This window comes from Aspergillus tanneri (assembly GCF_003426965.1).
Source record: "Aspergillus tanneri strain NIH1004 chromosome Unknown AapTan_2_pilon_pilon_pilon, whole genome shotgun sequence".
In the NCBI taxonomy this organism is placed as follows: Eukaryota; Fungi; Ascomycota; class Eurotiomycetes; order Eurotiales; family Aspergillaceae; genus Aspergillus; species Aspergillus tanneri.
The window spans coordinates 5,091,352-5,118,045 of NW_022984629.1; the positions used below are offsets into that span (position 1 = coordinate 5,091,352).

At 48.8% G+C, this 26,694-nt stretch overlaps 12 protein-coding genes across 12 annotated transcripts; 6 read left to right on the top strand and 6 right to left on the bottom strand.

Moving 5' to 3' along the window:
• Nucleotides 1-183: 183 nt before the first annotated feature.
• FZO1 (mitofusin) lies at nucleotides 184-3,161 on the bottom strand (the record flags this gene model as incomplete). Its single annotated transcript, XM_033566304.1, has 4 exons — nucleotides 184-545; nucleotides 607-2,660; nucleotides 2,716-2,764; nucleotides 2,840-3,161. 4 exons carry the CDS (start codon nucleotides 3,159-3,161, stop codon nucleotides 184-186), a joined length of 2,787 nt encoding a protein of 928 aa, XP_033432061.1.
• A 151-nt stretch (nucleotides 3,162-3,312) lies between these two features.
• DID4 (ESCRT-III subunit protein DID4) lies at nucleotides 3,313-4,365 on the top strand (the record flags this gene model as incomplete). Its single annotated transcript, XM_033566305.1, has 6 exons — nucleotides 3,313-3,344; nucleotides 3,397-3,433; nucleotides 3,494-3,708; nucleotides 3,782-3,842; nucleotides 3,921-4,181; nucleotides 4,237-4,365. 6 exons carry the CDS (start codon nucleotides 3,313-3,315, stop codon nucleotides 4,363-4,365), a joined length of 735 nt encoding a protein of 244 aa, XP_033432062.1.
• Nucleotides 4,366-5,946: 1,581 nt separating this feature from the next.
• ATNIH1004_001607 (putative esterase) lies at nucleotides 5,947-7,181 on the bottom strand (the record flags this gene model as incomplete). The annotated part of the gene is made up of 2 exons (XM_033566306.1): nucleotides 5,947-6,945; nucleotides 7,179-7,181. 2 exons carry the CDS (start codon nucleotides 7,179-7,181, stop codon nucleotides 5,947-5,949), a joined length of 1,002 nt encoding a protein of 333 aa, XP_033432063.1.
• A 1,691-nt stretch (nucleotides 7,182-8,872) lies between these two features.
• ATNIH1004_001608 (class I SAM-dependent methyltransferase) lies at nucleotides 8,873-9,312 on the top strand (the record flags this gene model as incomplete). The annotated part of the gene is made up of 2 exons (XM_033566307.1): nucleotides 8,873-9,128; nucleotides 9,161-9,312. 2 exons carry the CDS (start codon nucleotides 8,873-8,875, stop codon nucleotides 9,310-9,312), a joined length of 408 nt encoding a protein of 135 aa, XP_033432064.1.
• Nucleotides 9,313-13,026: 3,714 nt separating this feature from the next.
• Nucleotides 13,027-14,838, top strand: ATNIH1004_001609 (uncharacterized protein; the record flags this gene model as incomplete). Its single annotated transcript, XM_033566308.1, has 1 exon — nucleotides 13,027-14,838. One exon carries the CDS (start codon nucleotides 13,027-13,029, stop codon nucleotides 14,836-14,838), a length of 1,812 nt encoding a protein of 603 aa, XP_033432065.1.
• Nucleotides 14,839-15,277: 439 nt separating this feature from the next.
• TPI1 (triose-phosphate isomerase TPI1) lies at nucleotides 15,278-16,502 on the top strand (the record flags this gene model as incomplete). Its single annotated transcript, XM_033566309.1, has 6 exons — nucleotides 15,278-15,315; nucleotides 15,430-15,718; nucleotides 15,776-15,850; nucleotides 15,972-16,084; nucleotides 16,169-16,383; nucleotides 16,474-16,502. The coding sequence occupies 6 exons, from the start codon at nucleotides 15,278-15,280 to the stop codon at nucleotides 16,500-16,502; spliced, it is 759 nt and encodes a 252-aa protein (XP_033432066.1).
• Nucleotides 16,503-16,835: 333 nt separating this feature from the next.
• Nucleotides 16,836-18,435, bottom strand: MDM10 (mitochondrial distribution and morphology protein 10; the record flags this gene model as incomplete). Its single annotated transcript, XM_033566310.1, has 2 exons — nucleotides 16,836-18,277; nucleotides 18,339-18,435. The coding sequence occupies 2 exons, from the start codon at nucleotides 18,433-18,435 to the stop codon at nucleotides 16,836-16,838; spliced, it is 1,539 nt and encodes a 512-aa protein (XP_033432067.1).
• Nucleotides 18,436-18,727: 292 nt separating this feature from the next.
• MRT4 (ribosome assembly factor MRT4) lies at nucleotides 18,728-19,558 on the top strand (the record flags this gene model as incomplete). The annotated part of the gene is made up of 2 exons (XM_033566311.1): nucleotides 18,728-18,921; nucleotides 19,006-19,558. 2 exons carry the CDS (start codon nucleotides 18,728-18,730, stop codon nucleotides 19,556-19,558), a joined length of 747 nt encoding a protein of 248 aa, XP_033432068.1.
• Nucleotides 19,559-20,475: 917 nt separating this feature from the next.
• Nucleotides 20,476-21,853, bottom strand: ATNIH1004_001613 (U1 small nuclear ribonucleoprotein 70 kDa; the record flags this gene model as incomplete). The annotated part of the gene is made up of 4 exons (XM_033566312.1): nucleotides 20,476-21,116; nucleotides 21,220-21,316; nucleotides 21,388-21,515; nucleotides 21,592-21,853. 4 exons carry the CDS (start codon nucleotides 21,851-21,853, stop codon nucleotides 20,476-20,478), a joined length of 1,128 nt encoding a protein of 375 aa, XP_033432069.1.
• Nucleotides 21,854-22,142: 289 nt separating this feature from the next.
• MRPL51 (mitochondrial 54S ribosomal protein mL43) lies at nucleotides 22,143-22,692 on the top strand (the record flags this gene model as incomplete). The annotated part of the gene is made up of 3 exons (XM_033566313.1): nucleotides 22,143-22,181; nucleotides 22,257-22,339; nucleotides 22,401-22,692. 3 exons carry the CDS (start codon nucleotides 22,143-22,145, stop codon nucleotides 22,690-22,692), a joined length of 414 nt encoding a protein of 137 aa, XP_033432070.1.
• A 669-nt stretch (nucleotides 22,693-23,361) lies between these two features.
• ATNIH1004_001615 (putative RING finger domain protein) lies at nucleotides 23,362-24,359 on the bottom strand (the record flags this gene model as incomplete). The annotated part of the gene is made up of 2 exons (XM_033566314.1): nucleotides 23,362-24,216; nucleotides 24,312-24,359. 2 exons carry the CDS (start codon nucleotides 24,357-24,359, stop codon nucleotides 23,362-23,364), a joined length of 903 nt encoding a protein of 300 aa, XP_033432071.1.
• A 505-nt stretch (nucleotides 24,360-24,864) lies between these two features.
• ATNIH1004_001616 (pre-mRNA-processing factor 19 family protein) lies at nucleotides 24,865-26,522 on the bottom strand (the record flags this gene model as incomplete). The annotated part of the gene is made up of 5 exons (XM_033566315.1): nucleotides 24,865-25,328; nucleotides 25,382-25,845; nucleotides 25,901-26,345; nucleotides 26,404-26,448; nucleotides 26,510-26,522. The coding sequence occupies 5 exons, from the start codon at nucleotides 26,520-26,522 to the stop codon at nucleotides 24,865-24,867; spliced, it is 1,431 nt and encodes a 476-aa protein (XP_033432072.1).
• Between the last annotated feature and the right edge of the window lie 172 nt (nucleotides 26,523-26,694).

The following is a 26,694-nucleotide window of genomic DNA, read 5'->3' on the forward strand; positions in this document are numbered from 1 at the left end:
CAAAGAAGCTATTGTATTAAAAAATAGCCTTGTTTGAAAAAAAAGAGGGAATGCGAAAGCTGATAGTACAATATGGGAATATTTTTTGGACGAAGACAAAATGCAAACCGCCAACAAAAGAAGAAACACCAACAGAATCCTCATACAGCATCATGAGTGTTTTGTACAAATAATGATTGCAGCTCAGGGCCCATGAGTTGCCATGGCACCGGGCAATGGGCCATCGAGATCTATAGATTCCACGGATCTTCTGTTCTCGCTGCTTTCTCTTAAGAGATTGGAGAAGTACTTGCTTGCAGTTTCGCTCTCGTGCTTCGTCTTGCCGACCTCGAGCTTACGTCTTCCGAGATCCTCGATACCTTGCGCGAGGCTGGCTTGGAGGCTGCCAGCCGGTAGGCGAAGAATCCGACGGACTTCCGACGAAATTCGGTTGGCATTAGAGTGAACATAATCCATTTCGGAGAGGGTAGCGGCAAGCTTGCGAGAAAGGCGAGGGGGAAGCGTGGTTGGGATAGTTGAGATCATATATGCAGCAGTCAAAAGGGCTGTCGAAGTTAGCAGCTGTTTCATCTCCCAGATCTGTGGATGGTGGAATGAAAGACTCACCAGCGGCGACTACACCAGGGAGAATAAGGCGTCGCACATTGTTGGGCCCGAGGATTTTAAAAGCACTGAACATGCTGTCAATCCAGCTGATACCACCAAATGCTCTGCCCCCAACGACAGTTAGAGCTGTCATGGCCATGCCTGTCCCTGCTACCTTCTCTTGTCGTTCCCAGATTCCAGCGATGTCAAAAAAGTCCCATAGTTCAACTTCCGTGTCGAGTTGCCTAGCAATTGTATGACGGCGACCTCGGCGGAACATCATATCGTCGCGGAATTTCAAGGGAGCAAATTTGTCCTTCCCAACATGTAGGAGGCCAATATTTTGAATAAACCCAACTCCCTGAACTGTCTTTCCACGCGCATAATCTTCGCAGTCTGATACCGACGACGATATTTGCTCCAACATGGCAAATTTCAGATCCTCAGCATACTGGAATGCAGACAGGAAGCCGGGGTATTCAACACCAAGATCAGCATCAGAAACACGATCAATGACGTTGGAAAGAGTCGACCGCGTATGATTATAAACATCATCACAAGAATCCTCGATGCATTTCTCCACTTGGTCACCTAGTTCCACCTGCTTCTTCTTGCCATCCTCATATGCTGGTTCAAGTTCAGCAAGTTCTTCTGTAACACGCTTAAGCTCAAATTGAGCAACATCACGGTTGATGGAGGCCAGCGAATTCAAGTCCGCAAGCAGGTTGAGAAGATACGTCCGAGCAGGAGCAAGTTTCGAACGAGAGCGCTTCTCGAGAACGAACCGCCGAAGAGAGCTCTCTAGATTTTCAAAGTCTTGGATTTTTTGTTTCTCCTTTCCCTTATCTCTTCCTTTTCCTTTATGATCATGCGAATCATCATAATCGTCCCCGTGAGGGTCCGAACCTCCACCGCCTCCCCCAGAGCCGGAGCTTTCGACGGACATCGGAGGTGCAACCGGAATGGCATTGCTGGAAACAAAGTGAACAAGTTCCGCAGCTTCCTTGTATGTACGAGGACTAAGCTTGCCAATTTGATCCAAAATCATACGCTCACATCGTTGCTTGTCCCGAATTTGGTCAAACCCGTTGACAACAATAAATATATAGGCTTTTTCATGAGCAGCGTTGTGGATAAAGTCTTTGGCCGAGAGCGTAAAGTGATTTGCGGCCGAAACCACAAAAACGACGACATCAATCTCCTCCTGACGGGCAAAGACGGCGGTTGTTTTCAAGGAATCCGAGTTCAAGCCAGGTGCATCAATGAGAGCAATATCCACCACGCCATTGTTCAATAGGGATTCGTCAATGGTTCGCACATCCCTCACGTAGACCTTGCACTGCATATAGTGGGAGTTGTCGATAACAATATTCTCAAGCTCCTTCAAAGAATACACATCATAGGTTCGTTCGTCGTTGCGGTTATACTGCCTGTCCTTGTGCACCGCATGTACTTCCTCAACTCCACTGTTCTCTCGTGCATCCAGAACTTCGCAGAAAATGCTGGTGCAGGGTTGTTGATCTTCAGGAAGAACCTTGCGACGTAGTAGAGCATTGCAGAATGTTGACTTTCCAGCATTTAGGTCACCGGTGATCAGAACCTTACTTGACGTATCCTCGATCCTGTCGCGCAACGAAAGGAGGTGCTTGACGCTCTGGCTGATCTTCCCGTTTAAGAGGGAGGCAATCGACGCCTTCTCCAATGAATGCACCAACTCCGCCTGCGACAAAGCACCCAACTTAAGATCTAGTTTCAATATCGAGAACTCCTGCGCAATTTGTGGACTCATCAACCTTGGGCCGGGCGAAGGTCGACGATCAGCAGCTGAACTGGATTCCGCCAAATCTTCACTGGTGGGCATTGTCGCCGCTCGTCTCATCATTCCAGGCCGAATATCTTCCGGTCCATTCGAATCTGCCTTAAACGACTGGGTGTGCTGTAGTGCGGGTCGAGAAGGATCGGGGTTCTGTACGGAAGGATAATGGGCGGGCCACTGGCGATTCATATCTTGGAGTTCTTTCAAGGTCTCAACAGTGCGCGAGATTGCACGACCCAGCTTAGTTCTGTTTGAGTTACTGTCAAAGCCTTTAGCATTTCTGCTCGCGTCTATGGTACTTCGTAAAAACTTACTATAGAAGCTGATGGACATGGCTCGCCACAACCTGTCTCTCCAGTTCCGCTGCGATTCAAAAATGTCAGCAAAAACTAGGGCTACTCTCATCTCATAACCTCAATACTGTTTGGAGTGACAAACCAGCAGGATTATACTGTCCCAGATGTGTGGGGGTATGCGCGGGCGTTGGCCTATCCACCAGTAGATCCGACCTTAACCTGCCGCCAGTATCGCCATCCATCACGCTTCCGCTCGCGACACTCCCTCCATATCCTGAATCCTCCTGCAATGAAGCCATCAAGGCTGTGGCACTCTCCGAGGTCGAGCCATTGCCGACGGTCATGTACGCGGGCGGAGCGGTTGAAAAGAAAGGGTTCTCTGATGGTTCGTCGTCCGGAGGATGTCTGGACGAGCCCTCACCGGCAGAGGAGCCACCTTTGCCGGGAAAATACTCCTGACTCATGACGAAAAGGGCGTTGTTTGCATGAGAAATTGATCAAAGTCGAGGCGACAAAGGCGGGAACTTAATGTTTTGGTTCTCGGAAAGTTGAATGGGCAAATTAGGTGATCTTCCCCAAAGGGTTTGGTGGGCGGCATCCATGTGACCCGTCGTAATGGCTCGTATCAAAGTTACCTCCGCTGCCTGGTGAGTAGGTAGTGCCTTGATGTCACCGTTGTTGATGGCTGGATTTTTGCAGTCTTCAAGGTCATCTTTACTATCCTACTAACATGAATGTAAGTCGTCTTTGGTTACTTTCTCTTGTGGATTCTCCCAACTGATTGTGCGCTTTCTAGATCGTCGAGTGGGCATTCGGAAAGCGCATGACGCCAGCAGAGCGCCTGCGCAAACACCAGAGGGCTCTTGACAGGACACAGCGTGAACTTGACCGGGAGCGGGTCAAACTGGAGAATCAGGAGAAGAAGTTGATTCAGGATATCAAAAAGAATGCTAAGAATGGTCAGATAGGAGCCTGTAAGATCCAGGCCAAGGACCTGGTTCGGACAAGAAGGTGCGTTCATGGCAGAGGATCCAGGGTCTGTTTCATCGTATCATGTCGATCTAACGAAGACTTTCCTGGCCAGGTATATCCAGAAATTCTACCAGATGCGAACACAGCTACAGGCCATTTCCCTTCGAATTCAGGTATGAGGCGCCCCGTGGAACCGCCGGCCACGTACAACTGCTTATCTTGACCCTTTAATATATTGACCCTTTATGCAGACCGTTCGGAGCAATGAACAGATGGTGCAGTCCATGAAAGGCGCAACGATGCTACTCGGGAGCATGAATCGACAGATGAACCTTCCCGCGCTCCAGCGAATCGCGATGGAATTTGAACGAGAAAATGATATTATGGATCAGCGACAAGAGATGATGGATGATGCGATTGACGAAGCCACCGGAATGGAAGGAGAGGAGGAAGAAGGGGAAGATATCGTCAAGGAGGTATTGGATGAAATTGGCGTAGACTTGAACCAAGCGGTTGGTGTTCTCTCTTGGAATATTAGCACAACTGGGCTCATGCTAACTTTTACAGCTGGGCGAGACTCCCACCGACATACAGAAGACCGCGGTTGCTGAGAATCGGGTTGCTCAGCCAGTGGGTGCTGGGGGGACTACAAGCGATGATGATCTGCAAGCACGACTTGATAGCCTCCGTCGTTGATTAGTTCACCCACATTTCTTTTCTCTTCATGTATCTTTGCCCCTTTGTTTGTGAAAGGCTGCAGCACATATCCTTGCATCCATTATGGAAACAACTTTTGGATCATTTTGTTTGGAGTCTTCGACTTGATCACAGCAAACCTTGAAGGTTTTATCCTCACCAATTACCAGAACATGGATGTTAATGCTTTAATGCCCTGGAGTTTTATGATAGGAAACGCTATAGAATGAATTCTAACCAACTGCACGCCAGCAAGTTTAGCCTTGCAGAGTCCAAACACACTATTAATGCCGATGGAAATGAAGGGCGTTAGAGATGTAGTCTGGTTTTTGTAGTTGCAATTTTTTTTTTTTTTTTTTTTTTTTTTTTTTTTTTTTTTTTTTTTTGGTAGAGCATAATCCTTTTGGGTTCCTGCCTTTTCAGCAGTCGAGAAAAGAGCTTCTACAGGCATTAGTGGATAGAGGGCTTGTGTGGGACAGATCGAGAAGAGTTTGGTCGGCGCTTTGATGGGAGAAATCCGAGATCACGGCCTTCATATAGCTAATAATTATTATCCCGACTCAAGAATGAGTTGACGTTTATGTGTTGTCATCCACTGTCCACAGGCGTTTCCTTCCAGAATCGTCCGCTAGCATCACCAGCAACCCTTGCAATTCACCACTCTTTTTCTTGCCCCCTCTTCTGCGTTCTCAGAGTGCCGACGCAGGAGTCTTCGAAATCAATGAACTTCGCTCCTTCATTAGTGATGAATATGTTGTCCCTGTTAATATCTCCATGTACCAATATGTCGAGATCATGAAGTGCTACAGGGATTTTTCTCGAATTTCAAGATCCAAAGTACTCGGACGATATCCAATAATTTCTTCGGATATGAATCCAATAACACGGTGTGGCGTCTCTTCGAAGACATAGCCTAAAAGTTTTGGGGACGATGCTTAATCGTCCAACACATGGTACACTTTAATCTCCCGTGCGAGCCAGCCAAGTTCAAACCCAGAACTGGCTATTTTAAGATACATCGTCTATTCCCTCGCTGGACACGGAAGACTCGGGTCTTTAGTGACTAGAATCTAAAGGTCGAAAATATTGACGAGCTCGCAGTCACCAAGTATGTGCTGCTTTTGCAAAGCGTCCGGATTCCACTGTCGTCTTAGTAAACAGTATGGGTATCCCATGTGTCGTACCATTCCTTGAGCTTGGATAGCTCACGTATCACGTCAGGGCCGTAAGTTTGCGACTCCTGTGGAACGAGATCCGAGTTCTTAACTGTAACATAGATAACTCTTCTATTTAATCTGTCGTCACAATATATTCTGTACAGACAATCCCTAAGACAGAGGTCAATGGACAGCAGAGTGTCTTTTGCTGCTATTTGAGGACGAGTGAGCACGTTAGAAGTGGTAGTGCTGAGGTTGACTGGGATGACAGCAGCTGGCTTCAAGGCTCCTTATAATGCACGTATTCTAATTCTTATTCTGCAGTACGTGAGATAATAAAGAACCGGACTTGAAAGATGACATTCCTCCAAAGCACCCGCTAGTTCACCGACAACCATATATCCTTGTCACGAGGCAGTACAGGTCAAAATAAAGGCCGCGTATCAACCTCATCTAGATACTGGGTAACCCTTTCTACCAATATCCTCCTAGGTTCTGCTTGATCTGGATCACTCAAGGCATGGGAAGCATTAGGGATAATCATGCTATTAGAATCCCATATTTCCTGGCCCGCAGCGACAGACCACCGCCGCATCAAGGCTTCTTTGTCCACCCACGGAGGCACAGATTGATCTCGTCCTGAGTACAGTACGAGGAGCTTGGACTTGAGAATCCCGCGCGATTTAATAGCCCCAAATGTCTGCTGGAGTTTTTCGTCACTCAAATCCGAACTAAATAGGTCGTCCTCGCCCGGGTTCTGTGGACTATCCGGACTAAGTAGACTGAGGAACCGGCTGCTACTCACAGACGTACTGTTGGGGTACCCGATTCGTGAAGTCACGGAGAGTGGCACAAGAGTGTCGAGGGTATCACCATCTTCGAAAGGCGACTTCTTTGCATTCTCGGCTGCTCTGGCGCAGAGTTCCCGCATAGTTTCTGGGCTGTCCCTGTCTGTCCCGGTGGTCATTACCCAGAGCATAGCTTCTCGGTCTGACACCGGTGCTTGAATGATAGCCCCGTCAATACAAGGCCTGGTTACTGGCTCCGTGCCCCTGTCCAAGACCGGGTGTTTTGGTCGCGGATTCACACAAGTGAGATAATGCATAACATCCTGGCTGCCTGTCGAATGGCCCATGACAACGATCTTCCCGGACCCGTATATCTGAGTCTTATACTCACGGATGTACCGCACACACTGGGCGATCTCGTCGATATCTTTCCCCAGATGGCTCAGACCCCATCCCCCGTATGACGAGGACAGAATCGGCGAGAAGATCGACCATTGTGTCGACTCGGCTGCCGAGACCAGGTCTGCGATATATTCCACGGTGCAGAGACCATCTCCTAAACCTCCGAGAAAAAGGAGCGTGTTGGGCTTCCTTCGAGCACCTTTGGTATACTCGAAAGCCACCAGTCCCTTTGCCTGTGGAATTCAAGAACCATGTGAGCTGATGATATAACACCATGATTGTGTCCGGGGAGAATAAAGGCAGGAAGGAGGCATACATATTCATGCAAGGACCCTGGGTAGCCCTTTAACAGTTTCAAGTTTAATTGCATATTTTCTACGGCGGCTTGGAGACCGTGGGTGCTCTTCGTCGGGGATAAAAGGAAGTGGGTCGGCAGGATCTGATAAGACATCGCTTGGCACCTTACCATTTCTGATGGATACCCACTTCGCCGTATGGGGCAAGATAAAGTCAAACTGGATCGGAATGCAATAAGTATAAACTATATAATTATACATCTTCCATAGACATCCCAAGATACTCAGAGCTAGAGCTGGCAGCTAAATAGACATAAACTGCACAGTTAGTGCCCCCTAAGTGTTTGTCTAGTGGCAAAACCACTAGACCCTACTTAGCGTTTGCACATCGTATGTAGGTAGGCATCTGTGCGCCATGTAAAAGCGCCCGCGATAGTTAACTAACCATCTATATTATGTAACATATCAATAGGCAAAAAGAATGTGTATCAATGTATTTCCCCGTTTAGCCCTAGGAGCAAGCACGGATGGGCGAAGCGCCGGCTATAAATAGAAAATACTGTAATTCACTCACTGCATTAACGAGCAGTTTTACAGAGTAGTAAGCGCCCAGCGGACCCTCTTCGATCCATGTACGTATAAGCAATGCACATGCATGGATAGGAGGAGGTCAAAACCTAAAATTAAAAAAAGGCGTGCAAATCAAATTAATAAGATAGAACTAAACATGTTATAGCCAAGTAAATCGCTTGCAAAAATAAGTTAGAAAACCAGGCAGAGCAAGAATTCTGGCCTGTAAAACTCGAAAGACGTACGTTGACTAAATAATGGTGCAACTTAGAACTGTGGACTATACGGACGCATATTCAACCTTGTTAGCTAGTGCTGGGCTGGTGGTAATACAGCTCGTGCGATTGGTAGAATTCCATAAGATGGCCTATCAGCCCAATCTAGTTAGCATTAAGCAGTTAGCTGGCGCATATGATAGCCAATCAAATCATCGTATGTTCCTGTGTGTAACCTTCAATTTTGCATTGCTGAAGCTGAGAACATGATATGACACTTAACTGGTTGTTTTGGGCATCACCAGCGCGTAGGACCGTAGATGTATGTCTTTGTGGAAAGCCATAATTTAGTGTCAGGCTCAGACTCCAATGGCTTCGGGCCGCGGCTGCTATGGATCTTATGGGCTGTTATTATTATATACTCCAAAAGTCAACTTCGCTCGGTTTGGTCATTTTCGCTTAGTTTGCTAAGCTTGCTAGTGGAATTGACTGAGGCAGCTCGAAGCATCTCCCTCTATTTTCTTTATTAATGCGGTACGACTTTCTGCTTCAAAGAAGTAAGTTCGGTTTATTTTCTTTCCTTTTTTCCCCTTCTCTTTTTCTATACATTCATCTTATCTCTCTACTTCACCCTCTATCGATTCCATCCACATTGTTCAACGGCATTTTCTTCGTTTTCATTTCTTTCTATTTTGTTTTTTTCTTTTTTCTTTCTTCTTTTACAAAAAAAATTTTGTTTATTCCTGAAAACGCGATCCTTAATCGCTAGACAGAGAGTATTAGAAATGCTGAACCAAATCATAGCGTCGGGACCTGATCGAGAACCGCTGATCAACGTTAATGATCAGCTGCAGACCTACTAAGATTCATTCGAATCAAAAATTGGGTATCGACTACTTCTGCGTGGAACCCACCGTTTTGGCTTCTACGAGAATGACACCTGGTGGCCATTGCCGATCAGCAAAGCTCTCCGCGCAATGGAGGACAATTCGGCGGAGTCGCTGAATCTCCCATCTGGTCCTACGTCCTTGATGCTGGATGTGGCGTCGGCCACGTGGTTATTAATCTAGCAACAAAATATGACTTCAGAATCAAAAGTGATTGACGTTGTTCAACAACATCTGGACAAGGCAAAATGGATTGTCTCCCGGTCAGCAATATCGGAGGGTTGGTTTACCGTTCAGAAAATGGACTATCACCATTTGGAGAATTTTGAAGGCCAGACATTTGATGGCATTTACACAATGGGAACATTTGTTCAGGACACAGATCCCGAGGCAGTCTTAGCCGGATTCTTCCATGAACTCCGCCCTGGGGGTCGTCTGTCCTTATTGAGTACGACCACGAGCTAAATGACGGCTCCACAGAAGTATTGTTTCGTTCCATGCGCAAAATTAACGAGGTTGCTGCTATGCCAACAAATAGTACGTCACATCCCGGGGTATTCCAACATATGGTTGAAGATGCCGGGTTTACGATGATGTGGTTTGGGACTATTCAGACAACATACGCCCAATGACACGACTTTATTTTTACTCGTCTATATTCCTTATCTATTTGTTACTTTTTTTGGCCTGGAATGTCATTTCATTAATACTGTTACGGGGGTCCTACCTAATCGAGGCCATGGGGACTGGCGGTATCTGGGTATCTTAGCTACGAAGCCAAGAAGCCCCATTGATACGGCGAAAGATCGGTGATTTGTACACCTTGTCCCCCGCTATATTTTTGTCAAGCAGACTGTATGCAAGTTGTCCAATTCTGGGCACCTATGGCTATCATGTGAACGAAAACGTACAAAGACGCACATTATACTGACAGGAACAAGAACCCAAAGAGAACTCGTATTTCTGGGTCCTGATCTGCGGAAATGTTTCTCGATCTGAGTAGACGTTCACAAAGGTCTCCTGGTTTTCTGACACTAGAGTCATCGGATTGGTGATACACAAGAAGAGCTTCGAGAGACTCGAAATATCCAGGACTGCATGGTTACCGACGTTGACTTTACGCCATCTCAACCAACAAGTAGAAGCCCCCGTATATTGAGAAAGCCACATGATATAAACTGCACACTGTCCATAAATTATTTTCGGTGTACGTTGAGGAAATAGAAGTACATGCAGCCAGGAGCAACCCGCTATATGGAAATACATCATTAGATAATATCCGACTGGTCAATCGGTTGGGCAATGGGAAGATACGTTGATAAATGGCTGGCTTTTGTTTTGATGAAGATACTGTCTGGGTTAGTGTGAGAGATCTCGAGCATAAAGTAGCCAATACAAAGGATAATGCTGTACACAAACAAGTACCAAAGCGCTGAAGAATATCTCAATGCCTCCAGCCATGTAAGAAGAGGAAGAAGGTAAACGGCGGCGGAAAGATGGTGAATATCGTAAACGAATAACAGGCGACTTGGTTTGCACACCTCCTTACCTCCATTCACCTCTCACTCTTAGGCTCCTTTCTGTGGTCCTCAATCCGTGAAAGTATCTCTGGCGCATAGTTCTCATATTCATTTAGAGCATAGCAAGACCAAATACCCCTATCACGAAGACTTTCTTTTCATTTTCGCAAACAAACATTTGGTATCAAGGCGGGCTTAACCCCAGGTGACCGAAAGAGTCTGCAAAGTATGCAACAAGGCCGAATCCAAAACATCCTCTCTCAAGAACTGCTCCCGCTGCAAATCAGCTCTCTACTGTTCCCGCGACTGCCAAAAAGCAGGCTGGAAAACACACTAGAAAAACTGTGCCAGTAGCGCTCAGGCCAAAGTCAACTCCAGTGCCTCTGTCTCTACCTCCTCAACCTCTGGCATTCCAGGGACTGCCCACGACACCACGGCCCACCGAAACTATACCCTAGAAGCTGTTCAACAAGCCCTTCCACAAACTCCACGCCACGTGGCTGCACGATCTATTCAAGAAAGACGTTTTCAAGCTGTTGATCGATGCGTACTTTTTGAGAATGGAAGATGATTACATGTACGGCGGCACCACCCGCGGGAGTAGCATTTATGACGGTGCCACCGACAGAGGAAGGTCCGGGTTCCTCCGGTATTTGAGGCTGGCCGAGAGCAAAGGAGTACTGTTTCCGGCGTGGTGAACTCTACTAAAGCGAACGAATGCATTGAATCAGGGCTCAAACACGGCGAATGGAGTAGACTGGAGTGTGCTGTCGAGAAGCAAGGCATTGTGGACCATTATAGCAACTCATGCAGATGCAGCCGCATATGTTCGGTGAGCAAGTGTATGGGACTGGACCGGGGGGATGGGTGGAGGAGAAAGCATGCTCCAGTTCCAGGTGATGATTGAGAAGTGATATATGGTCGATGTGAGCTCGAAGGCTCCTCGGTAGGCTGCTTAGTAAAGTATTCTGCTGAGGACTACTGACCCTATGGTGTCGCTGAATTTATGTTGCGGTACTGAGGGATTTACTTAGGATAGGGGAGAGCTTTCATTCTGTAGGTCAGTGAGAATGGCTAATATGGTTCTTATTTCAGATAGAGTGATTTGCCGGGCTAGAGTAGAAGAACATATACTACTGCGCTATTTCGCTCTCAAAAGTACGATCAATTTGAAAACTATCTGCCTTTAGTGACCTGAAATTCCATGGGATATTTATGCTCAACTTTTTTGCTATTTGCAAGAGTGAGACTAGCAATGTTAATTCTTCCTAACCTACAGAGGCATACGTAGCGAGATCAATCTCGTCCAGAGATCAACCATATCATAGACAGAGTTTATATTGATTAAAAGGACGTTCGGGGATCCTAATATTACAAGGAGACTAAAAAACCACGAGAATAAAATACTCACAATTTCATACTACAACATCCAGCTCCTTCCACTAAACTCAAGCGAAACCCATCTCAGCAGCTGTATAGTTCACAGATGACTGCGACAACCATTGAGAACGGAGCTAGTGCGGAGATCTCCAGTCAGACGAAATAACGATTGTCAGCCTCCACCAACAGGAGCATGTCAAGATGGAAGAGTCGTGAGTCATGGCGAGACTAGAGTGTATCCTATCAGAGCATAAAGTCGCAGCGGGGAATCGCTCAGGGATGACGACGATTAGAATAGGCTTGATCGGGGGGTTGAATATGCATGATAGAATTGTCCAGATCCCATATACAGACTGGATAAAGGACAGAAGTGTAGAGTCATTCATGTTGATGATGACGCCAGTCAGACTCCAGTAAGCGATGGTGCCTGTCTTGGCTGCATGTCGGATTGCCAATGAGCCCAATTAACTGCAGTCAGCCCGGCAATCTCAGCTGCGAAAAAGTCTCATAGTTCCAAGATGGTTGTCAACCTGCTAGGCTACCACTACTGTTCTGAAGTTCACACTGCATGCAATGAAGAATTCCATCGACTGTATGCAGCTAGAGATGTGCCTGGTCATTCATTGCTCTCTTTTTCTCAATACTTCCAACGATCTGGCCTTTGTTTTTCTTTTGTTTCTTTGTTTCCTTCCTTCCTTCCTTCCTTTCCTTTTTTTTTTTTTTAACTTTCATCCCCCTCGTAGACCAGCATTATTGGGGGGTACACTCTGACATTTCGCATAGCCCCTGATCGCGGCTGAAGCCTTCTCCTTTCATCATCCTCATCATCCGGGCGTTACGAAAAAAGAAAGATACTATTTTAAAAAAAAAAAAATAAATAAAAAAAAAAAATTTACCTCCCCTCCTGACAGATAGTCTCACTGTCAACAATACACTCATTTTGAGTCCTGTTGATCCCGTGTTAACGGGCACAGGGTGGACTTTTGCCCTTGTTGCCTGTTCACCCCATCCTGTCCCACTGAAGCTTCATCGTTCTATCCCATCCAATCCTATCACCCCGGAGAGAGCTCCAACGGCTCCTGAGTTTGGACCTCTCGGATCCTGAGCGTCTAGTCAACCAAACCAGATCGCAAGGCAGAAGTACAGGGATCCTCCCTTCCTGAAACATCTTTCCCTGACTGGAGGATTCCATGCTGAGCAGCCTCCTGCCTGCCTCGTTCTTTCGTCGGATATTTTGGAAAGCTGACCTTCCCACTCCCCCTTTTGATTTCCCCTAGACAACTGGGAATGTTACTTCTACTCTTTGTCTCTCCACTGTATATCATTGTTCATCTTTGTTTCTGTTGCAAACATCTCTCTCCTTATAAGACATATCCTGTTCTGTTCCCATCCCATCATTTCCCTCCCATCTTTCATCCCCCAAAAGGGACAATCTGGTGAGGAGACATGGTGCTCATCAATCAGAGCATGGTTCCTCCAGTGCCGCCGGTTCATCATGCACCAAGCCATGCACATGTTCATCCAGGAGAGGCCCCCCGCGTTCTACAGAACCATACACCCGTCTCCATCAACCCCGCAGGCCTAGCGGAAGAGATGTCCCGGCTCCATGTGAACGCAGACAGCTTCGTTGCCAACGACCAAAAGGCACGAAGCTTTACACCCTATAAAGAAGTCGAACCACGGGCCCCGCCCCAGTACGTGGGGTTTACTTTCTTCAAAGCTGATACGGCAGCTGGCCAAAAACCCACCTGGAGTCATGCCGAAAGGACCCAGATGCACCTGAGTCAGACGGACCTGCTCAAGATGGTGCAGAAGCGGGCCAAGAAGTTCTCTGCGACCCAACAGTACCAGACCTTGTCTAAGCTGAAGCGTACCCATGTGGATCAATTGATTAACCAACTCCGACAGAGAGATCCGCGGGGTGAATGGACCTGTGTCTATATCAAGGAAGAGGACAAACCGTTCAAGGGCAAAAACTCGCGTCGTGGGGACTATGAAACCGTCTCCATGGACGTCGTGATTATGAGGGAGCCCGTGGATCCCTCATACCCGAAGGCTTTCAATGTAGGGCCTGTGAACCCAGAGCAGCCTCACCAGGTCAAGGAAAGAATCCCAACAAATGTTGATGGCATGGTGGCCCACGATGAGCCGAGACAAGTGAACGTCGACCTTGAAAAACACGCGGCATGGGCAATACCGGGTCTCCATCAGGGGCAAATGCCAGCAATGATGAACAACAATCCCCATCAGGCACCGCCCCCTCGGCTTCAGCAACATGTACCTCATCACCAAACTCATCACCAAGTTCACCCAGAGCAGGGACCGCATGTTAACCAAGGCTCTTTCCCACAAGGAATGCCAGCTGGTGTCCACCCACAACCAGATATGCAACACCACGCCCAAGCTATGCCGGGAAGGGGACCCGGTATTGAAGTCTTGCAACACGGCGCCGAGGGCCTCCCTGGGAATATGAATCCACACCGCCAGGGGCAAGGGCTTAACCACGGCCACAACCCATTCGGTCAGAATATGAAGCAGCATCTAGGAAGAGAAAGTTTCCCTCATCCGCTTCACGTCAATCATGGCAGTAATATTCCGAGAGCACCGACTGTGCCGGAACCCGAACCCGAATGGGCACCGGAGTCCAGCAGCATAGGAGACGACGAGTCCGTTCTCTTTGACCATGACGAAGTCAGCTCCATCACTGATGGCTCGGAGGCGGAAGAGGGAGAAGAGTATGATGATGCAGACCGCGAAAAGTCACAGCCATGGCGCGGGAGTCTCTTTCGCCGCCATTCGTCGAAAGCACGACGCAACGAACCCGCCTACCGCTCCCATTATCGAAAACACTCCAAGACCGGCCATGAGGCCAAGCACGGTCGTGTCCGATACCCAGCCGGCTACATCGACGTGGTTCCGGCGGAGAGCAAAAACAGTACCCACCGGCAAGCGAACATTCACTCTCGGGAACTGTCCCGACCAGCCCGGGAACGGCCGAAAATTATCCACACCACGTCTGACAACCTCGACTTGGTGACGCTTGACGAAAAGTATCGCGGGCTACGGGCCCGCAATGACATTCGCAGCCGAATTCTGGATGACCGAGAAGCGAGGGTTGAGCGCCGAGAGAAAATGGTGGACTATCGGACGCAAATGCTGCGCGAGAGGCTGGATGAGGTGCGTCTCAACCGGTCTTTGTCTCTGCACGAATCGGGCCCCTTTTATCCTCGACGATACTATCTACACGATGCCCTGTAAAATGGTGCTTTTGGGTTATTCTCATTTTATCTTTTTTTTACCATTTTTCGGGAGTTTTTCGTGCGTGGGTGGGAGTCCATCGGGATAGGGTCGTTCTATGGATGGAGGGTAACTTCAGGGATGAAAACTATTGTACGGTACAGAATATGGACTTGCCAGTTCCAGGCGTATAGTATTAATAAAGCAATGAATGAATGCATGAATGAAAGAAAGAATGAAGAGAATGCAGTGCCAACACATTAACGTGACTTATCGATAAGCCCCACCTTTGAGTTTCTCTTCGTCATCGCTCGCTTCGTTTCTTTTCCTATTTGTACCCCGTGTCTTGTTTCTTCTCCCTCTCTCCCATACTATCCATATCATATTCACATTGTTGCCCCAAACCACTTTCCTACGACAACCAATCCGTCTCTTCAATTCTCATCACTCCATCGCCAAAATGCCTCGCCAATTCTTCGTCGGTGGTAACTTTAAGATGTACGACCCTCACCATTGCCCCGCAGTCCTCCCCCTCCCCCCGTCTCCCTTCTTTAAAAGCGCCATCATGCGGCTGTGCTGATGGAATCTCTCTCTTTCCCTTGACGAATACAGGAACGGTACTGTGGACAGTATTACCGCCATCATCAAGAACCTGAATGACGCCAGCCTCGACCCCTCGTCCGAGGTCGTCATCTCCCCTCCGGCCCTCTACTTGCTCCTTGCCCGCCAGGCCGCCAACGAGAAGCTTGGTGTTGCTTCCCAGAACGTCTTCGACAAGCCTAATGGCGCTTTCACTGGTGAGATCTCCGTGGAGCAGCTACGTGACGCCAAGATCAATTGGACCATCATCGGACACAGCGAGCGCCGTGTGATCTTGAAGGAGACTGACGAGGCATGTTCTGTTCCCTAGCTTCCGGTACTTTTATATTTTTCCGAGTGGCTAATTGAATTACCCTAGTTCATTGCTCGTAAGGTCAAGGCTGCAATTGAGGGTGGCGTTAGCGTTATTTTCTGCATCGGTGAGACTCTTGAGGTTAGCCGCCCTCTTCTCTCTCCATCTTTCTTTCATTCTTTTTTCTTTTCCTTTATTTATTTATTTTCTTTCTTTTCTTTCTTTCTTTTTGTGTAAAGCCAACTGATTTACCCCATGACAGGAGCGTGAGTCTGGTAAGACCATAGACATCGTGACCAGACAACTCAATGCCGTCGCCAAGGAGCTCTCCAGTGAGCAGTGGGCCAAGGTTGTCATTGCCTACGAGCCAGTCTGGTAATAGATCCACCTTCTGTCTTCCACAAGGCTCCCTTGTGGAGGGGCTTAAAGACCGTAAGCACAAGCTAACTGGTTTCCCAGGGCTATTGGAACTGGTAGGGTTGCCACCACCCAGCAGGCGCAGGATGTTCATGCTGCTATCCGCAAGTGGCTGAGCGAGACTATCTCCGCTGAGGCTGCTGAAAACACGCGCGTGATCTACGGCGGCTCCGTCAGCGAGAAGAACTGCCGTGAACTCGCTAAGGAGCCTGATGTTGATGGTTTCCTCGTTGGCGGTGCCAGCTTGAAGCCTGCTTGTAAGTTCTTTACCATATATTTTCGACTTCCTCTTGCCTTATTTTCCTTGTCATTTGGTCTGGTTAGTATCACAACTAACTTTCATGTAGTCGTCGACATCATCAACGCTCGTCTGTAAATGAAATCCGGGACCTTCGTTAAATAAGTACTTCTTAGTCAAACCTACAGGAAAGCAAGCAACCATCAAATCCCATCAAATTCCATCAAATAGTGAAAGAAAGGATGGACTATGCTTCGGGAATCCTGAGAACTAGTTGACGTTCCTTCACATGTATAAAGATCTAAAAATGGTTATGAGTGAAAGTCTTACCAAATGAAATCATGAACTGAGTGCCGGTCAGAAGTATCCTATATTTGATATTCAAGCCCAAATATATATATATATATATATATATATACAATATATACAAATCAAGTCATAATCATTTACAAAAAATACCTTCCAACCCAATCACGACGAATATAGCACCGATACCCCAACTCCTCTCCAATACGACTTGCCCGGACCTCCACCCCCTCCTCCACTCTGTCCTCCAGACGGATTCGTCCACGAAGACAACGACGACGGCGAGGAGGGAGAGAACGAACTCGGCCCCAGCCCAACTCCCGCACTAACCAACAACTCCTTGACTCTCCCCTCCCACAGCAGTCGTACATTCCATGACTGATCGACCCTGATTTTCAGCACCGATCCATTAGCCTCTTCCTCCTTCTTAGTGTTCGCATCTCTGCCAGGGCCAGGGCCAGTGCCAGTGCCAGTGCCAAGCACCTCTGCTGATGGAGGAAGAAGGACCGGCTGCGAGAGACGCATTTTCCGACGGGCCCATTCCAAACCGTCGTCGTTGTTGGTGGTATCCTCGTCGGAGAGTCGTTTGGACTGTTGCCATAGTTCACAGCCCGCTACCATTTCGCTTTCCCAGCTGTAGACGTTGAAGCCGAAGCGGGAGCTAAAAGCGAGATTGGGCGATGCGCGCAGCGAATATGTCGTTGAGAGAGAGCCCGTGAGTGGGGTTAAGGTTAAGGTCAGTGTGTAGGGGAAGGTGGAGAAGGGGGCGTTGTTATTAGGAGAGGGCGACGAGGAGGACACGGAAGAGGTAGAGGCAGAAGAAGACGAGATGACTGAAGAAGGAAGATCTGTGGCCGCGGGGAGAGTGCTGAATCTCAACCCGGTTGACATGCCCACGAGTGACGAGACTGGGGAATAGTAGGCTTCTGCGCCAGCGGAGAGGAGCGAGAGGCGGGGAGAGACGTTGTCTTTGGAAGTGCGCGGATCCGGGCCGAAATTCCATAGTCCGCGCCATCCAAAGAGCGCATTGTCTGTACTGAACAGGTACTCGTTGCTGTATTTCCCCGTGTTGTGGGAGAGCTGGGTCAGGAGGGAAGCTTGCGGAGCGGACTTTGATAGAGGCGGACCTCGCGTCGAGGAGACTGCCAAGGTGAGTTGCATTGTGGGCGAGATGCGGCGCAGGAAGAGCGCATTCAAAGTGGTGGGAGGAGGAAGATGCAGCGTTGCATGCAGCAAAGTGGCTTTCTGAGCGAGGGGAGTTGAAGCCGATTCATGGCCGCTTCTACTGCTGCTGCTGCCATCGTGCTTGGGATTCTTCTGGGTCGGCTCCAAGCCGGAACTCATTCCATCGAGGATCGAGTCCCAGCCCCAGTTCTCGACGGGGGCTACAGGCGGCTGAACTTGACGGTAGCCGGGGGAAAGCTTGCGGAGAGGGAGCAGGGCGCTTCGACTGGGTGTGTTGTCGAAGGGGACGGTGCTGTATAGATACGAGACAGAGCCATCGATTAAGCCAACGGTGCCGAGGGTGTAACTGGTAGCGAAGTGTGGAGTGGATAGGGATGAGAGATGGACGCGCAGGCGTTCCGGGGTTCTGAAGTCGAGGAGCGCTGTATGCTCTGCGTCAGATTGAGGGATGGGTGGTATTGGTAGACAAAAGAGGCTACATACATTGCGCGGTGGCCGTGAGCGACGAATACGAATTGTCACGGTTCCAATCCGTCGTGTCGCCGAAGGCGAGTTGGATGTAATCCATGAAATCAAGCATTGTCAAGTCAGACCGATCAATTAAACCCTTTGGCGATGGGAAGAGACGGTTTTGAATTCAACAGCTTGTTTCCCCATTCGGGTTGGCCCGATCGGATAAGCCGCGCATCAACATTAATCCGGTTGTTATCAGTGAAGAAAAAAAAAAGGAAAAATAATCATGGGAATTCGATTCGCCGAGTCGACAATTTTCCGCGCTTGGATACAGTGGGAACGTCCACTTCCTTCAGGATATCGAGTGGGAATTATTTGCCAGTCCTTTTTCTATTTTGGTGATTCCCCCAACTTCCACAATGCCTCGCTCCAAACGTGCCAGAGTCGTCCACGAGTCCAAGACCACCAAAAAATCTCATAAGGAACACACCCGGCGGTTGTATGCAAATATCCGCGAATGTGTTGAGAAATATGATCACCTGTTCGTCTTCGGGGTCGATAACATGCGAAACACCTACTTGAAAGATGTGCGCACCGAGTTTGCAGATAGCCGGTAAATCTTCCCGCTCCAATGTTCAACGAAATTTCTACCAAAGCCGGGGAGGGGAGGAAAAATCAATAACTAAACAGTGAACAGTCTCTTCTTCGGTAAAACCAAAGTCATGGCCGTCGCTCTAGGCCAGAACCCTGAATCCGAAGCTGCCACGAATCTGCACCGCCTCTCGTCCTATCTGACCGGTGCCGTCGGTCTCCTCTTCACTTCGCGCGATCCGCAATCGGTGATCGAGTACTTTGAAAACTTCCGTCCTCTTGACTTCGCTCGTGCAGGTACCGTTAGCACTCGCTCGTTCACCATCCCCGCTGGCCTCGTGTATTCTCGTGGAGGCGATATCCCCGCGTCGGAGGACGAGCCGGTCAGCCACACAATCGAGCCCGAACTGCGCAAACTGGGTGTCCCCACCCGTCTGGTGAAAGGCAAGGTCATGCTGGAGTTGACCGAGGGACAGGAAGGGTACCCCGTGTGTCGAGAGGGCGAGACTCTGGATTCGCGACAGACGACGTTACTGAAGATGTTTGGTGTGGTTAGCTCGGAGTTCCATGTTGCTTTGAAGGCATACTGGACTCGGGAATCGAGTGAAGTGAAGATCCTGGAGAAGCGTCAGGGAGAAATGGAGGTAGATGGTCAGTAAGGTTCGGGTATAGAAAAAGTTTTTCGAACTATATTTTATGTTTTTTGTCGACGAAATCCCCCGGGCATTTCATGGAGTTGGGTTAAGGCGCCTTTTTCTTTCTTTGAAATGACAATTACTATTTCAGATATCATCTGGTAACGGCCGATGAAAGTATGTGTAATCCTATCTTCTTATACTAAATTAAGCCTAGACGGTAAACGATGTGCGTGATCGAACTGGGCAGACTACCCCGACAAGAGCTTCTATTTGTCCTGACGGAATTACAATGCAGACCTAAGTCGCTTAAATCAATCAAACAAACACCCCAGATCGTTCATTACTTTGATTTACAACCCATACGAAGATACCTGGCATCGGTCATTGTTCCTGGAAGAAAAACCTTACCTGATCTTCTTACCTGCACGTCCATGGCTCCTACCATTATTTCCGCCCGAAAGAGATGCTGACTACCTAAAATACATACTTACCCCTCTAGAGTATCTGGAACCCTTGGAAGAGATAAAAAAAAAAGGGGGAAAAAAAAGGAAAAATAGCAAAAGGGATAAAAGCAAAAAAGGGAAACAACAGGAAAAATAGTAAAACAGAAATCAAACAACAGGATCGGAAAAGGATGGGGTCGTATCACTCAAAACCTCGTCCAGAAGATGTCGACGGTCATTATATGGCCCAATCGATGGATGAATTCCCCTCGTAAAATATATCGTCGTATAGTGGAAGAATGCATAGCACTTTGGCTGCTGTGAGTAATTTGAATTTGCGTCCAAAATCAGGACTTAAATCTCTGTTGACCTTGCCATGCCTTACCCATTGGCGTTGGGGCGGATGAATGAAAAGACGACCACTAGTCAGGAATACCCACCAGCATACCGTATCTGAGTAATAGGATGGGAAAAATCCCTCGAAATAACAAGAACTCAGTATCTTCTCTTAGCGCGAGGGTCATCGTACGCATCATCTTCGTGATACCGCTTCCGTCCATAATCCTCCCGGCCTCCATACCTGTCACGCTCACGCTCACGATCACGATCCCGGTGGCGGTAACTGTCCCTATCACGGTCCCTGTGACGGTCACCCTCACGGTCACGATCATGGTCTCGTCGATCACGGTCGGCGAACCCGTCTCTTGGCCTTATGGGCTCACGGTTGCTTCCCGTTGCCCCCCTCGGCTCACGATCATGCCTGCCACCGAAGCCACCGCTTCGCCCACCGCCGGGCCCAGAGGGTGCATTTGGTGGGGCCTGTCCACCAAATCCATTCCGACCTCCTTGATATCCAATACCTCCACGGCCGCCACCGAATCCACGATCACGGAAACCACCTTTGAATCCTCTACCACCGTAGCCACCGCGGAATCCGCCACCAAAACCGCCCGGTCCAGAGGGCGCTCCGAATCCTGGGCCAACCGGACGGGAAGGCAATGCCTTTGTGTAGCCACGACCTCCGAGACCGCCACCAAACCGACGAGGCTTCCAACCCTTAACAGTACGCCCGCGTTCAACATCCACAAGGACGCGACGATCTTTAATCCGAATCCCATCTGTCTCTTTGTAGGCCGCTGAAGCAGACGAGAAAGAACATTTTGGTCAGCATTAAATAATCTTAAAATGACTCTGCATGCCATTTAGACCACAAAAGTGTAGGGAATTCAACCGCAGTACCTTTCATATCTTTTTCACGTTCATATACAATAAAAGCGTAGCCCCTGTGCGGCTTCTTGGACCCCTTAGGGGTGATGGTGTCCTTAACAATCCGGATCTTGGACTTGTCAGTGGCATTTCTTACTGAGGGGAAAGGCCTTGAAATATCATGGCATCTGGGTGCTGTACCCTTTCAATAGGACCAAAGCGCCCAAACTCTCGTTCAAGATCTGATTCTTTCACATCATAGCTAAGGCGAGCAATGAAAAGTGTCTTGAACGGATCACCTCGTGCCTGTTGATCATTGGAAGGGTCATCTGAATAACAGTCAGAAAACAAACATATCGACTAAATTTTAATATTTTCTAGTTTTATTTTGGAGAGGAAGCATACAATCCCGGAGACCTTCTGTCAACTGATTGTTTAATCTTTCTTTTGCTTCCAATTTCTGGCGCCATTTACGCTGCAACCAACAATCAGTGGCGTTGTAAGGTATCTCCTCTTCATATTTTTTGATTTCCGGGAGAAACTGCCCAATGCCCCCGATTGTACTCTTTCTCGCATCCTCTGGGGCCCGGTCAAGGGGAGTGACATAGCGCAGGGGTGGCCGCGGCTGAAAGAGAGCGAGCAACGGAGGGGGAAGCTTATCCGTCATCCTGAACCCTCAAACTTGATGCAAGAGGGAAATGTTTTAGCAAAAGAAAACCTAGCCAATCAACTCTGCGTACTCATGAGGCGGAATCTGTTGTTGGTATCTTCGAGGTTGATGAGGTTCGCGTTCTGCCTTTCATCACTTGGCAGGCTCCAGTGCCGGGCCAGCTAGGCGCGCCAGCCGAGCTTGCCGCGGGCCAATGAGAATTAATGCGGCGGGCGGCTGTTGAAAAGTGCTGACTAGTTCCTAGAGGTGCAACAGGCGTATTCAAGAGCGATCAAGATACTTAACAATGCCGGTTCAAGGTATCAGGGCAGTGTCTACTGCAAAGGTAATGATTTCTAATTAATATACTCCTTTTCTTTGTTCCTACCAAATTCTGATAGCTAATGCCGCGTCTCTGCAGAACGGCGTGGGTGCCTTCATTCTACAATGCAAGCGTATAGATTTCCATTATTGCGACTGGGCAGGTAGCTCACGGGGCATGGTGTATGTTCATCCAATGTGCTGGACCTCGGAAAGGTTTGTACTTATATTTGGGACTATATAGGAGCTTCTTGAAGAACAAACTTCCTTCCTTCGCGAAAGCCAATCCCCAGGTCGAAATTCGAGTGTCCCCACGACCACACAAGCACCCGGTTATCAAAGGCCACTATATCAATGGACGAGAGAAAGCGATCTGTGTTCGCAATCTTGAACCTGAGCAAATATTCAACAAGGCCAACCTGTTAAAAGAAGCCAATGGCGAGAAGTTGAAGCGTACCAAGAAGCCTGTGTCGAGTATCAACGAGAGTGTGCGTGGCATCTGGTCACCGTATCATGGAGATCTTAAGAGGGTATAAAACGGCTGCTTTGCTTCTGTTGGGGTTATGGTAATGGTGTTATGTTTTGGATCGTGAATCCTTCCCACTTGTCATATTATGTATTATGTGCCTTCCTTTCCTGTCTTATTTATTCCCTGGGACAACCCAAAGCTACTTATATTATTGGCGGGTTTGCATCATATGTACAAAACGCAGTGATAGTTTTGATCAAAGAAACCACAAGTACCGTAGTCCGCTGTTATTAACTACAATTAATCCGATTGAACCGAATCATGTTTTGAACCTGAAAGATGTACACCAAGCTCTGTGCAGCCAAAATTTATCTGTAACAAGCAAATAATCCGTCTTCGAGATATTAACAATTATGATAAAAGACCTAGTCCCACCGAGTAAATGCAATGAGGGTATCAACAAAGTGGCTAATCGTGATAATCGAGGACGTCATCTGACCCTAACACCAGCATAATGCAACCATTGGAATATGTGTCAAGAGAGTTGCGGCCTCCCTTATAAATATATTTGAAACATTGATCGCGGAGCACTGACTGACTTCCCACAATCAGCCGCTTGACATTTTGAGAACGGCTTTGTATTTTGCATGACCTTCTTCGCATTGGACTTCGACCGATGAGTAGCACATTCGCCGCAATAAACCTTGACTGAACGTTAGAATCGGCAATCGAGGATTCAAAATTGGATAATACGAACATGGCCACATTGTTTTGCCACCCAAATCTGTTGTTTTGTTTCGTCGCCCGTCCCGAGCTCCGCGTCACAGTTCGGGCAACATACGACATCATCTTCCCCGGCAGTTCTTGTGAATCCCTCAGGTGCAGGGCTAGGTGGTTTGTATGAGCTTGGAGGTGGCCCTCTGTCGGGTGTGAGTCCCTGAAGCGGAAAATCCTGAAGCGGGAAATCCAAGTGCAGTGGACCGTCCCCATCAAGATTGATAGCAAAATCGACTGCGGTGCCTGGCCCTCCAAGTAAGAACGTATCCACATCATGAGGACGCTGATTCATACGACGCGCTCGCGCTCGTCTCGCTAATTCCTGTCGAACCACGTTCCTGTTCGATACATGACGGATTCGGGGATCGGGAAGGTGGAACATATGTAAAAGACTGGAACCAAAGCCTAGGTCTCTTGGAGGCTGCGAGCGAACCGAGGACCCTACAAACTGGACTTCTGGAGAACTCGGCGGATCATTCTGTATACTTGGGTCAGACTCTTCTTCCAGATCCACAACCTCAGTCATTATCTCTCTTCCGAAACGAGGGGGTCGTGGCCGTCGTGTGTTGGGTCGACTCTCTATGCTCTGGGAGTGGCGAATTTCTGGGGGTGAATCTGGCTCATTCGTAAGATCAATTACCGATCCTTCCTGGGAAGATGAGTGCGTGGGTCTTCGATAGTCGAGCCCATCTCCTGGATATCGTGCCGGTGGTGGCGAGGGCGGTTGTGTGGGATGGGCGCTGGAGGACGACGCTTCGGCATCTTGTAGCCAGGCATGACGGCCATGGGATTCAGACATTTGGCGGTGATCTCGCTGCCATAAGGATTCAATGGTCAGTAAATCCAGTGAATTCATTATCATCTGGCACGGACAACAAATGCCCCACCGCGAATGGACTGGGGACAAACCTTCCGGGACCGTGCGGCTACAAACTGAACACCTGAATCGTGATCCATCCCAGACTCTGAAGAAAACCAGGAATGAAAGGGTAATAAAGGAGGAAGGTGGTGAAAGAAAGAAGGGAGAACTGTCGCCGGCAGAGTTGGGGAAGCCTCCGCATTAGTGGAGGCCATGATTAGTAGTCGTACTGGAGGTAGTTTGGGTCCGAGTCAATGCAGTGGAGCGATGGCATACCCACCACAAATGGCCAACTTAACAACTGGAGACCACTACCCACTTCACAAAGAATGTATCTAGTGAAATAGAGGATGAAATAAGTGCGAGGTGCTAGAGGGAGGGGAATGAGGTGTATGACTGAGCATGCAGTCCAGTATGTTGGCTCTGTTGGCTCTGGTGATCAGACTGCAGTTGAGAGTCCCGTGATATCTATCTGATAAGCATTCGTTGGTTCATCGAAGGGATGTGAATCCACGGCATTCATTGATATTTTCTCTCAAAAGACATGCGGCTAAAAGTACAAAACAAAGAAACGGGTTTGATTTTCCAAAGGTATCATCATTATTACTGCCCACCGAGCACCGTGATCGCACCTTCACTATTCAACGCCACAATCCTTTGGGCGGTGACGCCCCATCCCACCGCAACTGCCGGAACAGCACTCCGCAAGGGCTCCGACCAGTCCTTGGCTGCCTTCGAATACTGCTGGACGGTCAGCCCGCTAGGCCCACCGGTCAGCAAAAATTGGCCGGTGTAGTCCCAGTTGAGAGAATCGATCTGGTTGCCAGTATCCAGGACCTTGACTTCCTGAGAGCTACGTAGATCCCAAACGGACACAGCAGTAGATTTGTCCGCCACAGCAGCCAAGAAAGTGCCATTTTCGGAGAAGAAGAGGCACTTCACGGCGCTAGACATAGCGAAATTGGCGGCCGCCACACCCGTTTTGACGTCAAAGATCTTGATTTGCCCATCGACACCTCCGGCAGCAATGAGGTGGCCATCAGGATGAAAATGCACGGACAGTAGAGCTGAAAGGGATATGTCAGATAAAATCGAGCCACCACGTCCACGAGTTGCTTACATGCATCACTGAAGATCTGAGTGACCACTGAGGTCGTTGACAAGTCGTACAAGACATAGCTCTTATCAGCACCAACAGAGGCAACAATGTCGCCGGTCGCATGCACAGCGAGGGCCGTTGCCGCCCCGGCATGGGAGTTGAAACTAGCGACTTCACTGCCGTTCTCAAACACCTTCACGGCACCAGTGGAGGAGGCAACGACAGCCTTTTCGCCCGCCCACACAGCGTCGGTAACCGGGCCATTCGCATGCAAGGTTTGGAGGACCTGCTTCTGAGATAATGAGTAGATACCAACGGCTCCGTCGGCTCCCCCGACAAGCGCCAGGTCTCCTGTTGCATTGACAGACAGTGCTCTGCCACCAGGGCAAAGAGGTTCGGAGCTCGCGGAGGGCTGATAGGCGGAAATGGCTTCGCTAGTAGCCCACCCTTCAGGGATAGGACGCTTACGGCGGGTCTTCGAGAGACTGTTTCTAAATCAGCGACATGACTAGAAGTAGGAATGACATAGGGTCGTCATACGTTGCCTGTGTGCTCTCAATCCGAGCCAAAACTGCCTCGGGCAGTCCAGTTGAGTCAACTTGCATGGCCTCAGCAGCGGCAGCGCCGGTGCGGCTAGCTCCGATGGTAACTTTTGACAGCGCATCGCGGGCCTCATCCCTTTCCTTCGTCAATCGAGCAATAACCCGCACAGCCGCATCATGCTGATAAAGCGCTGTACTGAGTTCCTGTCTGGTTTGCGCCAGAGTCTGTTGCAGTGTATATGCCTCCAAGGCCAGGGCATCCCATTCCTCTTGGAACACGTTGAGCAGAGAAGGGATGGAGGTAAGCGTAGGAGGTCGGGGTTTAACAACGCGCTGCGATTTAACTTCGATGAGGTCGCCTGTGGAGAGCTCCTCCCCATTCACAGGGTCTTTTCCATTCTCAGCGATGTAGGCCTCGATGAGACGTTTCTCGAAGACGCTGCCTAGGAGATATCAGACCTTCCGATGTCCTGGAAGTGCTTTTTTGAGGATGCAACATACCGCTCTTGGGCGAGACGACTGGCACTTGAGGTGCCTCTCCCGAAACTGCAAAAAATTTCCCGTCAGTAATAACTTAAGAAAAGGAGAAGCAGCATTATAAACATACTTGCGCACAGCATGATTGTGGTGGAGGGGTGGGTGATGTCAAGAGAGGGAGTTGGTTCGACGCGAAAGCTGCTGCCCTTCGGACTTTTCGACTTCCGCCCGATCTGGGTTTAGCCGCACCACAGAGGTTTGTGTCAAATGCGGATCGCTTGGCAAATCCTGTGTTGCTACGGTTGCCCAGCTCGA